Genomic DNA, 14,546 nt, shown 5'->3' with positions numbered 1-14,546 from the left:
CCACATCCGGCTAATTTTTGTATTTTTAGTAGAGACGGGGTTTCACCATGTTGGCCAGGCTGGTCTCAAACTCCCAACCTCGTCTCGGCCTCCCAAAGTGCTGGGATTACAGGCATGAGCCACCGCACCTGGCTAAAAATATTCTTTGGTGAACTCATCCTGTCCAATGGCTTGCTAATAATTCCAAAAAACATTGTGAGCCTCACCATCTCCCTTGAGTTCGATTTTTTTAATGTAAATATTACTTACTCTATATCCTTACTTGGAGGTCAAACAGGCATCTCAAGCTTAACACTGCCAAAACAACACTCTTGATTTGCCCCCTACAATCCTGCTGCTTCAGATCTGTTCTATCACATTTGATGAGACTGTCATCTATCCAATTGCTCAAAACAAAAACTTAGGAGTCTTTTTTTTTTCAGAGTCTCGCTCTGTCACCTAGACTGGAGTGCCGTGGTGCAATCACGACTCACTGCAACCTCCGCCTCCTGGGTTCAAGCAATTCTTGTGCCTCAGCCCCCCAAGTAGCTGGGACTAAAGGCACACGCCACCACGCCCGCTTATTTTTTATTTTTAGTAGAGACGGGTTTTCGCCATGTTGGCCAGGCTGGCCTCAAACTCCTGACCTCAAGTGATCCACCCACCTTGGCCTCCCAAAGTGCTGGGATTACAGGCGTCAACCACCGCATCTAACCTTGTTAGCAATCATCTTGATTCTTCTCTCTCCTTCACACCTCACAGCAAATCCTATTAATGCTACTTTCAAAATACATTTCATATTCAACCACTTCCAACCACTGATATACCACCATACCCTAGTCCAAGCCACCACAATCTTTTTAGGAAAGTACTTCTATAGTCTTGAAATGACCTCCATGCATCCGTGTTACCATATCCCATTAGCCATTCTCCAACCAGCAGCTAGAGGGAGCTTTAGAAAATAATAAATCATATCACATCACTCCTGTGCTTAAAATTACCCAATAGTTACCCTTCAATTTTATAATAAAGATCACAAATTCAGTTTTAGGCTTGTTGAGCTTCAGAAATATGAAGCATGTAATTGTAGATATGGAGAAAGCAAGGAAATTGCCCTCAAAAGAGATTTGGGCTGAAATTACAAAGTGGCGTAACTTATTGGCATATGGATAGATATTGAAAATCACAGATTTGGAAGAGAACACCTCAAGTAAGTTGAAAAGAGAAGGGTGGGGACACAGAACCAAGAATTGAGAACTCTCATACATAAACTCCTGGTAAAAGGGAAAGAGTTGACAAAGACGACTAAGGATGAGGCCAGACACATAAACGGAAAATGACACCTGACACCCAGGAAGCCAAAAGGGAAAAGGATGTTTAAAAATGAAGGGAGATCAAGGCAGATGGAGATTTTAAAATGTCCCTTTGACTTGACACACATAAGTCATTTGTGGGTTTGTTTGTTTTTGAGATGGAGTCTCACTGTCGCCCAGGCTGGAGTGCAGTGACGCAATCTCAGCTCACTACAACCTCCACCTCCCGGGTTCAAGCGATTCTCCTGCCTCAGCCTCCCAAAGTGCTGGGATTAAAAGAGAGAATAGGAAAAAATGCTATGTAGATTAAAGTATACATGGGTGGGTCTAAGAAGATGACTAGGAGAATGGCACTTTAGAAAGAAGAAATGGTATGTACAGAATCAAGAAACAGTGTAGCACAGGAAATTCCAAGTTTTTAAAAAATCTCTCCTCTCAACCTACCTTGTTCCAAGAATTTAAGGCAACTAACTGAAAATACTTCTGTATAGCTGAAATATAAAATGAAAGACATAAATGGGGAGGGTAAAGAGGTAGAAAGGGACAAATAGAGTGAGGGTAAGGAGGAAGAATCAACAACACAATTCCTTATCGAATTGTGACCAATTCTATGAGGAATGAGTAAAAGGAAGGAATCTAATATGATTCCCACATTTCTGGCTTGACTCACTAAATTGATAATATAGCCATTAAATTAGTCAGGATAAGGAGCACAGGGTGAAGTAACAGGTTTGCCAGGAAAAATGATGAAATTGTCTTTTGAAAATGTTGTATTTGAGGTACTCATCAGTCAGTTGGTAGAAACATCTAGAGGCTGTTGACAAACAGGCCAGAGAGATGTGGGTTAGACATAGATATAGGTTTGGTCAGGACATTAATGATATCTTACTAAGAGTAAGAAGGGGAAAAAAACAAAGATATACTCTTGGATACCAATATTAAGTGGCAGATAAAGGAAAACTAATAGGAAGTTCAAGAGATAAAAGAATAACTAAGAGCTCTTTAGGAAAAGGAACTTTAGTTAATTAGGTATTCCTAGGGTCTAGCATAGGAGACAGTTAAAACCAAATTCTAGAGAAGCTGGGTAGGATGAAAACTAAGAGCTATCTACTGGAGTTAGCAATTAGGACGTTATTACCTTAGTAAGAGCACTTGAGTAGAACGATGGAGGCAGAAGTGAGACTGCAAAAGACTGAAGAGAAGAAAAAAAAAGAAATTAAAATATAAACAACAGAGTCTATTCTTTCTGAAAGCCTGGCTGTAACAGAGAGAAGTAAAATAGGCCACCAGCTAGGAAAAAACCTAAAATGTTATTCATATGGTAAACTGAGGAGAAAGAGATCCCACCTAATAAAACAACAGAAAACATAAGCAAGCCTTGTGAGTAAAACATTTAAATATAGAACAGTTTTAAGAGAATCCCAAATTCCTACAGGTGATAAGTAACTATTTATACAGTATTAAATGAAACACTTGATAAAGAACTAAAAGGAAAGTAAAATATCAAAATGTTGATTAGCTGTCTTTAAGTGATTTTCTCCTTGTCTCAATTTTTCTACATTTTCCAATTTTGGGGGGTTTTTTGAGGCAGGGTCTCGCTCTGTTGCCCAGGCTAGAGTGCAGTGGCATGATCTCGGCTCACTACAGCCCCAACCTTTTGGGCTCAGACAATCCTGCCTCAGCGCCCCAAGTAGCTGGGATTAGCTGGGATTACAAGCATGTGCCCACTAGCTGGCAAATATTGTTTATTTTTTGTAAAGACAAGGTCTTACTATGTTACCCATGCTGGTCTCAAACTCCTGGACTTAAGCCATTTGCCCGCCTCGGCCTTCCAAAGTGCTGGGATTATAGGTGAGAGCCACCACACCCAGCCCATTATCCAAATTTTAATTAATGAGTTTGTATTCCTTTTATATAGTGGCTGTGGTAGGGGGTGGGAGACAACAGGTTTTACAAAAACTAATGTCTCAAGTCCAGAAAAGAAAAGAGATTCTAGCTTTAGAAAGGCAGACAACAGAAAGAAATATAAACAGAGAACAGAAAAGAAATGGAAGGGAAAAATAAAACCAACGCAGAAATGAAATCTTCACTGAAAGTAGCACAAAGGAGTACCAGAGACTACTGAAAATATAGTAAGGGGCACATTAATAGATGACAGAATTGAGAAAGGCAGGCAAAGCATAAATGACCTGTGAAAACCCAAAACATTGTTGACATAAATTCAAGATCTAAATAAATGGAAATACAACATGTTCACAGACCTAGAAGATTTAACATTATCAAAATGCCGGGTGCAGTGGCTCATGCATGTAATCTCAGCACTTTGGGAGGCCGAGGCAGGTGGACTGCCTGAGCTCAGGAGTTCAGGACCAGCCTGGGCAACACGGTGAAACCCTGTCTCTACTAAAATACAAAAAATTAGCGAGCCGTGGCAGTGTGCGCCTGTAATCCCAGCTACTAGGGAGGCTGAGACAGGAGAATCGCTTGAACCTGGGAGGCAGAGGTTGCAGCGAGCCAAGATCACGCCACTGCACTCCAGCCTGGGTGACAAGACAGAGACTCTGTCTCAAAAATAAAAAACAAAAAAAAATTAAAAGAGGCCAGGCGCAGTGGCTCACGCCTGTAATCCCAGCACTTTGGGAGGCCGAGGCGGGTGGATCACGAGGTCAGGAGATCGAGACCATCCTGGCTAACACAGTGAAACATCGTCTCTACTAAATATACAAAAAATTAGCCGGGCGTAGTGGCGGGCGCCTATATTCCCAGCTACTCAAGAGACTGAGGCAGGAGAATGGCGTGAACCCAGGGGGCAGAGTTTGCAGTGAGCCGAGATCACGCCACTGCACTCCAGCCTGGGCAACAGAGCGAGACTCCATCTCAAAAAAAAAAAAACTGAAAGAAAAAAATTAATAAAAAAAGAAAATAGTGGAACTAAGTTTTAAAAATCCAAGAGCCGATTATGAACAAGAAAGGGCAAAGCCTCACATAATACAAAATAAGAAATGATAATGAGTAGTTGCAAACCCAGGAAATAATTGTTTAATCATAAAAGAATACCTTGGTCAATTCACACAAATAATTTTTCTGACTTAGCTAATTCTAAGTCATATAGAAAAATAAACAAAGAAAACTTCCCTGGAAAACTCTGGGAAGTAGAATGAGGGAAGATGATAACCAAGGAATGGAGTCATTAGGTATAAAAAGGTAATCTGATCAATGAAACAGAGTAAAAGTCCAGTAATAACCTCAAATTGTAAGAACTAAGTACACCTATAGACAACATTTCAATCAGCAGGGCAAAGCTGAACAAATTAAGGACACTGCCATAACTGGGCAGCCATCTGGAGGAAAAGTAAAGTTGGATGCCCACCTCGACACTTTATTTAACTTACATTTTGTGTGGGTAAGTGCATTTAACTTAAAAATAAAATTACAGAAGTACCTGGAGAAAACACAAGAATATTTAATTTGAATTAGAAATAATAATAAAATAGGAAAGGCCTTTCTTATGACACAAAACCTAGACTCTGAAAAGACTGATAAATTTAACAACAAAACATTAAATTTCTGATGAAAAAATAGACCATAAACAAAGTCAAAATGCAAATGAAAAACTGGGAAAAATATCTGCAACATATGTCAAAGACTAAGAACCGATTTCATTAAAATACAGAGTTCCTATAAACCAGGGGTCCGCAACCCCCAGGCCATGGACCCCTGGTACCGGTCCATGGCCTGTTAGGAACCTGGCCACACAGCAGGAGGTGAGTGGTGGGTGAGTGAGCATTCCCGCCAGAGCTCGGCCTCCTGTCAGATGAAGCATTAGATTCTCATAGGAGTGCCAACTCTACGGTGAACTGTGCATGCAAGGGATCTAGGCTGTGTGCTCCTTTTGAGTCTCTAGTGCCTGATGACCTGAGGTGGAACAGTTTCATCCCGAAACCATTCCCCCCACTCCTCCACCCCGCCATCCCCGTCCATGGAAAAATTGCCTTCCACGAAACTGGTCCCTGGTGCCAAAAAGCTTGGGGACCGCCTTTATAAACAATATGAACCATCCCATATGGGATGAACAAAAAATGAACAAAAAATGAACAAAAAATATAAACAGGTCTATAGATAAAGGAAACAAATAAATGGCTCTTATATCTACCTATTGAAAAGATACTTAAGAAAAATATTCCTATTAAACTGACAATTTAAATTAACGTTTGATAACCCACTCCATTACCAAGAGAACAAGGAAGACAGCACTCAAACACCAACAGGGAAACATAAACTTGAAATTGGACAGTATCTATCAAAGTTTAAGCAGTAAACATATATCCTTTGACCCAGAAACTGTACTTCTACAAATTTATCCTGAAGAGAGACTCTCTCATGTGCAAAAATTATATATGTATAGGGATATTCATTGTATCACTATTTGTATTAGCAAGATTGTAAACATCTTAAATACCCACCCAAACAAAGGAATGCTACCATCTCCACAAAGTCCCTCCCGTCCCCCCTGCACCTGGAAAAAATATACAGGAAATGTATCATTGGTTGCTTCTAGGGAAGGCAGTCAATTAGCTGGGGTCAAAGGAAGAAGAAAAACTTGTCTTTTACCATATACTTTTTTGTACCATTTGGATTTTATACACATTACTTACTTAAAAATTTTAAGTTAAGACTACAGTATTATTTTTACCCAGCTTTACCAACTGTTACATTTTTCCTTCTTTTTCTTTGTCAGTTTTCCAGTTCCCATGTTAGCAACAATGTTTAACTGTTTTCCCAGCTAATCATGGTATTTAATCAAACTCACACAGTTAAATCACAACAGCTACCTGAATTCCATTGCCCCATGAACCCCGTGCTCCTGAGCTCTCTCTGCATACTTATTCTACAAAAAGCATAATTCCCTGTTCGTTACTGGGTGTATAGAAATTATGAGTTAGTAAAAATCCAGGAGTAAAAAGCTATTAATTTCTTGGCCTATGAGGCAAACACATAATCACTAGTGAACTTTAAAAAACAGCAGAAAGGCAAGTGCTTAAAAAAAGGTTTCACAAACTATCGTTTGTGCTGTCGCAATGGATGCAGACTCTAATCCACTACTTTACATTAAAGAACCTGATTTTGGCCAGGCACGGTGGCTCATGCCTGTAATCCCAACACTTTGAGAGGCCAAGGCAGGTGGATCACAAGATCAGGAGTTCGAGACCAGCCTGGCCAACATGATGAAACCCCGTCTCTACTAAAAATACAAAAAGTAGCACAATGGCTCACGCCTATAATCCCAACTACTCAGGAGGCTGAGGCAGGAGAACTGCTTGAACCCAGGAGGCAGAGGTTGCAGTGACATTGCGCCACTCCACTCTAGCCTGGGCGACAGAGCATGATTCCATCTCAGAAAAAAAAAAAAAAAAAAAAGAGAGAGAACCTGATTTTAACCATCTATCCAGAGTCAATGTGGCTAGAGGACTGAACCACACTAATCAAACTCACTAGATACTAACGTGTTATATATAATGCCAATGCGTTAATTTAGAATTTTAAAAATATATGTATATGTATATGGCATATATATACATATATGTGTGTATATGTATACGCACATACATCTCAAGAGTATCAAATCATGCATATCAAGGTATCACACACAAATGGTAAAGTATGCCCAAGGAGAGCCACATGATGCTATGAGTGTTACAGAGAGAAGAGACCAAGTCAGAAAGGTCACGGAAGGCTTCTGTGTAAAAAACATTTTGATCAAACTGAGATCTAATGGAAGAGAAGTTAAAACAAGAGAATGGAATGAGGAGTAAGAAGGTTCTTGGATGATGGAAAAGCTTATGCAATGGACCTGGGGCAGGAGGAAGCATGAAACATCCAAGGGGGCAGAAAAAGATCAACGACCAAGAGAACGTAACACAAGATTAACTGTAGAGTTAGAGAGGAGTCAGAGGACACAGTGCCTTTGAGGCCATGTTAAAGATTTTTGCCTTATCCTAAGAGCAATAAAAAGGTTGTGAGCAGGGATGAGAATGTATTTGGGCTTGCAAAAAGACTGGTGTGCTATATGAATTGAAGGGCAAGAGTAGAAGCAGGAATACTGCTTAAAAAGCTCCTGCAAGAGACCTAAGTGAGGGATGGTGGCACCGTGGATTGGAGTTATGGCAGGAGTAAAAGAAACAGGACCTGGTAAATGATTACACCTGAAGTGCAAGGGAGAAGAAAATATTGAGGAGGATGCCCAAGTTTCAAGTTTGCATAACTGGATGGATAAAGAAGCTATCACTGAAAGAGAATGAGAACACTCCAGGAAGACCAGGTTGTTTTGTTTGGTTTCATTGGCGACTGGATGGAGGGTTGAGATGTAAAAAGTAAGAAAAGGTTCTAAGTATCAGTAACTGAAAGTCTTGGTAGAGAAGGATGAAAAATGGAACATGGGGCTGGCTGGGCGCTGTGACTCACGCCTGTAATCCCAGTACTTTGGGAGGCTGAGGCGGAAGGATCACTTGAGGCCAGGAGTTCGAGCCCAGCCTGGCCAACACGGCAAAACCCCATTTCTACCAAAAATACAAAAAATTAGCCGGACGTGGTGGCCCGCACCTCTAATCCCAGCTACTTGGCAGACTGAGACAGGGGAATTGCTAGAGTTCAGGAGGCAAAGGTTGCAGTAAGCCAAGACCATGCCACCACACTCCAGCCTGGGCCACAGAGTGAGGCTCTGTCTCAAAAAAAAAAAAAAAAAAAAAAAAAAAGACAAATGGGATTTAGAGGTCAAAAGAGAGAGACAGTGAGCTATAGTATAGTTTTTTTGTGTGTGTGGTTTTTTTTTTAATTTTTAACTTGAGATATGGTCTTGCTTTGTTGCCCAGGCTGGCCTTGAACTCCTAGGCTCAAGTGATCCTCCCACCTTGGACTTTCAAAGTGCTGGGGTTACAGATGTGAGCCACCACGACCAGCCACTACAGTATACTCAAAAAAAAAAAAAAAAAATTTGGCTGGGCGAGGTGGCTCACGCCTGTAATCCCAGCACTTTGGGAAGCTGAGACAGGCAAATCACCTGAGATCAGGAGTTCAAGACCAGCCTGGCCAACATGATAAAATCCTGTCTCTACTAAAAATACAAAAACTAGCCAGGCGTGGTGGTGGGCACCTTTAATTTCAGCTACTCAGGAGGCTGAGGCAGGAGAATTGCTTAAGTGGAGTTGCAGTGAGCGGAGATCGCAACACTGCACTCCAGCCTGGAGGACAGAGCGAGACTCTATCTCAATAAATAAATAAATACATTTAAAATAAAAGGTTTTATCTCCAAGGCCCATCAACCAAGCCTAGACATCCTATTCCTCCCCATCACCTAAAATCTTTTAAAATCTATCAAAATGCAAGAAAAAGGAGAGGCTTAAAATGCAATACCTAGGAGAATAAAGAATTGGTATGAAAGAATTTCAAACTACATAATACATTGAGGTATTAGATGTGTCCCAACTTTGAGAATGAGTAAAGGAGCAATGAAGTGTCAGTCAAGAGAAAAGGGAAGCAGAAAAAAGAGACTGATGACCCCGCTTTACAAATTTTCACAGTTCAGACACGTTTATCTTTACCTCTGGATAAACGGCTGTTCTTGGTCTTGTGTGCTAAGGGAATGCAGAAATAGCTCCACACTGAAGCCCCTTAGCAGAAATCATGGCTTCCACTGCCATCACGTGGTTGCAGTGAGGAAGTGCACCAAGCAGGTTCTAGGAACCTAGGAATGCCTACTTGAAGCCCATGGTATAATTAATCAGTGATCAAAGACCTAAAGATTGCGGTAGTGGAGGGCAAACTGGTGACAGTGTTTGCTAAGAGATTCATCTTCTAAGCTGTCAATACACAAAAATCTAAGTTTTTATTATTAATTGGGAGTAAGAAAAAAGATTGCTCCTTTTTTCTTTTTCATGTTAAAGATCATATATTTAGCAATTCTAGGATGCCCAGTCTGATATTAACGTCTCAAACCCAACTTCTGGTATATTATATGACTACTTACAAATGCCTCGATTTAATGCATGTAAATGGGGTAGTGTACATTTCCAGCACACATCAATAACCTCATCACAAACATAAGCAATTGTCTCATTAAATGTGCTAAATTCCCTTTGTCATCTTCAATTTAATCAAATAATAATTTTTGACTACTTAGAAGTATAAGGCACAGTCTTAAGCACAATTCAAAAAAACCAATTCATCATGTTCTCAAAACTCATCAGCTAAACAAATATATCACTAATATAATCAATACTATTCACAAAAAACACGATGAATAATTAACACATCATTCCTGATAGTTCTTTTCATAGTAAAAATAAGCTTGCCCAGTGGGATATTTGACGTTCTCTGCATTATTTAATTCCCTACCTTCCTTCTACTAGATTGAATATTCAATTACAAACGTACCTCTTTAAAATTGTCTACACATACATATCCACTTGATTTTATTTTGTTTTCAAAAGCATCTGAACTCAAGGCTAGGGCACTGTAGACCAAAATGTCAAATAATTGTATTGGTTACATTTTTCCAATTCTCAGTTGTTTTTATATTGTAAACACAGCATAATTGTGTCACCAAGTATATTTTTTATCTTCACTTTCTCCCCTTAAAACCTAGGCACCATTATCCTTTCTGTCTCTGAACATTCCAAAATATTAATAATCCAACTAGTTTTCCCTAATCCTCTAGGTTCTCTTTCCCATACACTCCCCAGCCAACACTCCCCCACCCCTTTCTTCCGTTTCAGAACACACACACCCCGCGTAGTTTTTACAAAATCACTCCTCGGAATGCGCTTCCCTCTTCTCTCCTTAACTTGGCACCCTTTTTGAAATAATTTCCCACAGCTAGGCGCCAATGTCTTTCATTTACAAGATCAAACTGCGGAAGGGGAAGAGATTGGGAATCGAGTAACCGAAACATTTGGAAATGTCAATGAGACAGTGGCCTCTCCTTTGAAAAGAAAACACAACTCTCAGCACAGAGCTTTCAACAGAGCACAGATACTTTTCTTCCTTGTGCTCCCGTTCCCTCCCTGACCTCAAAGACACCTTCCCTTTTCTCTGATCCCCAGTGCCTCTGCTATACGTGGGGCCTGCCTTTCCTCCTCCCAAGGAAAAGAAAGCCAGGGAGAAAAAGAAAAGGTAGCAGTCACCTTCCCGCCCGCCGCGCCCGCAAGCGGTCAGGACCCTGTCCCACGACTCACCTGGCAGGTGCGGCCGCCCGGAGAGTTGCACGAAGCGGTTGAGCTGGCCAGTCCCCCGACCCCCGCTGCCCCCACTGCCCCCGCCGGCCCCGCTACCTCCGCCACCAGCGCCGGCGGCGCCTCCTCCCCTCCGGCGGTTCCTGTCCCAGCCCTGGGCGGCCGACATGACCCGCTAACGACTGCCGCAGCCCGGTCCCGTCAGCGCCTGACCCAGCGGCACCAGCAGAGCCTCCTTCCTGGGCTCCTCCAGAGACCCAGGAGACAGGGGAAGGGGGCAGCGCCCGGCCCCACCAGAGACCAATGACTTACCGCCTTGGTGAAAGGCAGCCAATGGTCAGTCGTTTTCTTGGTAGGTGGCGGGAGGCGGAGAGAAACGTGGTAACCATAGCTATGGCTAAAAAAAAAAGTGGGGGGAGAGAAAGGCAGAAGCAGCCAGTCCTAGCTCTCATCGTCCGCGCTGGGCTGGCCAGCGTCACCCCGACTCCTGCGGGGCCAGGCGGGCCAGTCGAAGGCCGAGTGTCAGAGGCCGCGCCTGCGGAAAGACTCCCGGGGACTGCCAGTGCTTCAGGCTTAGTTAGGATTCAGGAACTCTCCGATAAACATTGCAATCAGACACTGGATATACGCATAATACACATATTTGGGGGCAAGACGGTATTCTGCCAGCTTTTCAGACTGAGATCCCATTCCCTGACGGTTGAAACACAAAAAGGGCTTGCTTGGGGTCGGGGTAGGTGAGGGGACCCAGGGGCGGAGTCAAAGCTAAAATGTAAGAACCAGATATTCCTGGGTTTCATTTGTCTTTCAGTTGGATTAACTGCACTCGTCCCTGTATAAGCCACGTCCCAATCAAACAGTTTTAAACCTGGTTAACAAATATGGGAAAATGTTCACTCTCACCTGTAATCTTAGAAATACAAAATAAAACCCCAATGAGAAACCATTTCTGGTTTATTACATCAGTAAAGACTTTTCAAATAACACCTGGCAGTGTGTGGAATGCCAAGAAAAAGGTATTCTCATAGATGGCTGATGGCTCTGTAAATATTTTTGTTCGCTCAAACTCCTTTTGGCTAGTAGAAAATTTTAATCAGCTTGGAAGATATATAATCAAAAGGAAATGTAAAATTAAATAAAAGGCAGCAACGGGTATGGAAGATCAAGATCAAAGAAAATTTTAGATGTGCCGATCAGGAGTTTCTATTGTTCCAAAATTAAACAGAAATTTTGGGTTGAAACTTAATGGGCGCGATGCAAACTGGGAAAACAGACTATACACTGATGTTTCTGAATGATAAGGAAAAAGCATATCAAATTCCTCAAGGGAAACAAAACTTTTCAAGGTCCTTAGATGTGATAGATTTTTTTTCTTTTGCATTAGAAGAACCTTACACGGTTGCAGAGGAAAAAAAGAGAGAAAGTCTGCCGGAGCTAAGGACAAATACCCTTTGTACCTGATGTGCAAATTTCTGGTCGCCACTGGCACTGCCTCCTTGTTTTCCTACTTCCAGTCCCTGTAGGCAGAAATGTTTTAGCCACTAGCACCATAGCACACTGCTTATGAAAATGTTTGCGACTTGAAAAAAAAAAAGCCTACGTTCTAAAATATAAAAACCAAAATTAATATACGTTAACTCTTTTTTTTTTGAGACGGAGTCTTACTCTGTCGCCGAAACTGGAGTGCAAAGGCATGATCTCGGTTCACTGCAACCTCTGCCTCCCAGGTTCAAACAATTCTCCTGCCTCAGCCTCCCAAGTAGCTGGGATTACAGGCATGTGCCACCACACTCTGCTAATTATATTTTTAGTAGAGATGGGTTTTCACTATGTTGGCCAGGCTGATCTCCAACTCCCGATCTCAGGTAATCCACCCGCCTCGGCCTCCCAAAGTGATGGGATTACAGGTGTGAGCCGCTGCGTCTGGCCAATTTTTTATGTATATAGGCAAAATGCAGTCTTACACATTTTACATGTTTAACCTGTCTAATCCTCACAGAAATCCTACGAAATGCTGTTTTCCCAATTTGCAAAGAGAATTTGTAGAGATAGGGCAGTGTGTGGGGATGAGGGGGTGGTTTTACCTTGTTGCTCCGGCTAGTCTAGAACTCCTGGCCTCAAGCCATCCTCCTGCCTTGGCCTTCTAAAGCATTGGGTTATAGGCATGAGCCACCACGCCCAGCCAAAGTAGATTCTTAAGTAACACTTTTTAGTTAATCAACTGGGAGAGATGAAATAAGAAAATAACATATAAAGTTTTGGCCAGGAGCGGTGGCTCATGCCTGTAATCCTAACACTTTTTGTAATCCCAACCCTTTGGGAGGCCGAGGTGGGTGGATCACCTGAGGTCAGGAGTTCAAGACCGCCTGGCCAACATGGTGAAACCCGGTCTCTACGAAAAATTCAAAAAAATTAGCCAGGCATGGTGGTGGGTGCCTGTAATCCCAGCTACTCGGGAGGCTGAGGCACGAGAATTGCTTGAACCGGGGAGGCAGAGGTTGCAGTGAGCCGAGATCGTGCCATTTTCACTCCAGCCTGGGCGACAGAGCAAGACTCCGTCTCAAAAATACATACATACATAAAATACATACATACATACATACATGCATACATGCATACATACATACATGCATACATGCATACATACATACATACATACATACATAAAAGGGCCGGGTGCTGAGGCTTACGCCTGTAATCCCAGCACTTTGGGAGGCCGAGGGGGCGGATCACGAGGTCAGGAGAGGGAGACCATCCTGGCTAATACGGTGAAACCCCGTCTCTACTAAAAATATTAAAAAAAAAAAAAATTAGTCTGGCGTGGTGGCACGCCCAGCTACTCTGGAGGCTGAGGCAGAGGAATCACTTGAACCTGGGAGGCAGAAGTTCAGTGAGCCAAGATAGCGCCGTGGCACTCCGACCCGGGCAACAGAGAGAGACTCATCTCAAAAAAAATAAATAAATAAAAATAAAATAAAATAACATAACATAAAAAGTTTTAGTAGTCCCAAGATTTGGCTCAATGGCTATATGGGTAACTGCTATGATTCGAATGTGTCTCCCACAGCTCATGTGTTGGAAACTTAATCCCCAATGCAACAATCTGGAGAAGTGGAACCTTTAAGAGTGATGACTACCCAAGGGTTCTGCCCTCATGAATGGATTAATGCTGTTATGGCAGGAATGGGTTAGTTATCTCAGGAGTGGGTTCCCAATAAAAGGATAACTTTGGTGGCTCTCTCTCTCTCTCTCTCCCTTTCTCTCTCTCTCTCTTCCTCCTCTCTGCCTTTCCCTTTCACTCTCTCTCACCCAGTGTGATGCTTTCTGCCATGTTAAGATGCAGCAAGAAGGCCCTTTCCAGATATGGCTCCGGGATCTTGGACTTCTAAGCCTCTAGAACCATGAGCCTAATAAATTTCTGTTCATTATAAATTATTCAGTCTGTGGTATTCTCTTATAGCAGCATAAAATGGACTAAGACAGTAACTCTACTGTCTTTAAAGTTAATCCTAGTGTTAAAAATAATGGCCAGGCACGGTGGCTCACACCTGTAATCCCAGCACTTTGGGAGGCCGAAGTGGGTGGATCACCTGAGATCGGGAGTTCGAGACCAGCCTGAACAACATGGAGAAACCCTGTCTCTACTAAAAATACAAAATTAGCCGGGCATGGTGGTGCTCACCTGTAATCCCAGCTACTCAGGAGGCTGAGGCAGGAGAATCGCTTGAACACAGGAAGCCGAGGTTGCAGTAAGCCAAGATCCCTCCATTGCACTCCAGCCTGGGCAACAAGAGTGAAACTCTGTCTCAAAAAAAAAAGTACATCCTTATTGTATAATCTTAAATAAACAGAGGAATATAGAGAAAAAGTGAAACTTTCCACTTCACCCTTCCCCTAGTCTTATTCTCCTCTTGGAAAGACTATTAGCAGTTTGATGGCTGGGCTCAGTGGCTCATTCCAGTAATCCTAGCACTTTGGGAGGCCGAGGCAGACAGATCGCTTGAGGTCAGGAGTTCCAGACCAGCCT

The 14,546-nt window shown here is 42.4% G+C and overlaps 1 protein-coding gene across 2 annotated transcripts in view; it reads right to left on the bottom strand.

The window, feature by feature from the left end:
- KLHDC10 (kelch domain containing 10) overlaps window positions 1-10,799 on the bottom strand; it is a 61,315-nt gene extending 50,516 nt beyond the window's left edge. For both annotated transcript variants that reach the window (XM_054497263.2, XM_054497264.2), the window contains exon 1: window positions 10,523-10,799. In XM_054497263.2, the coding sequence (XP_054353238.1) occupies window positions 10,523-10,688 (166 nt within the window). In that variant the 5' untranslated portion in view covers window positions 10,689-10,799. The remainder of the gene's footprint in view (window positions 1-10,522) is intronic.
- Window positions 10,800-14,546: the final 3,747 nt, after the last annotated feature.

The sequence above is a fragment of the Pongo pygmaeus genome, chromosome 6, assembly GCF_028885625.2.
Source record: "Pongo pygmaeus isolate AG05252 chromosome 6, NHGRI_mPonPyg2-v2.0_pri, whole genome shotgun sequence".
Classification (NCBI taxonomy): domain Eukaryota; kingdom Metazoa; phylum Chordata; class Mammalia; order Primates; family Hominidae; genus Pongo; species Pongo pygmaeus.
This window is presented reverse-complemented; position numbering and strand designations above follow the sequence as displayed.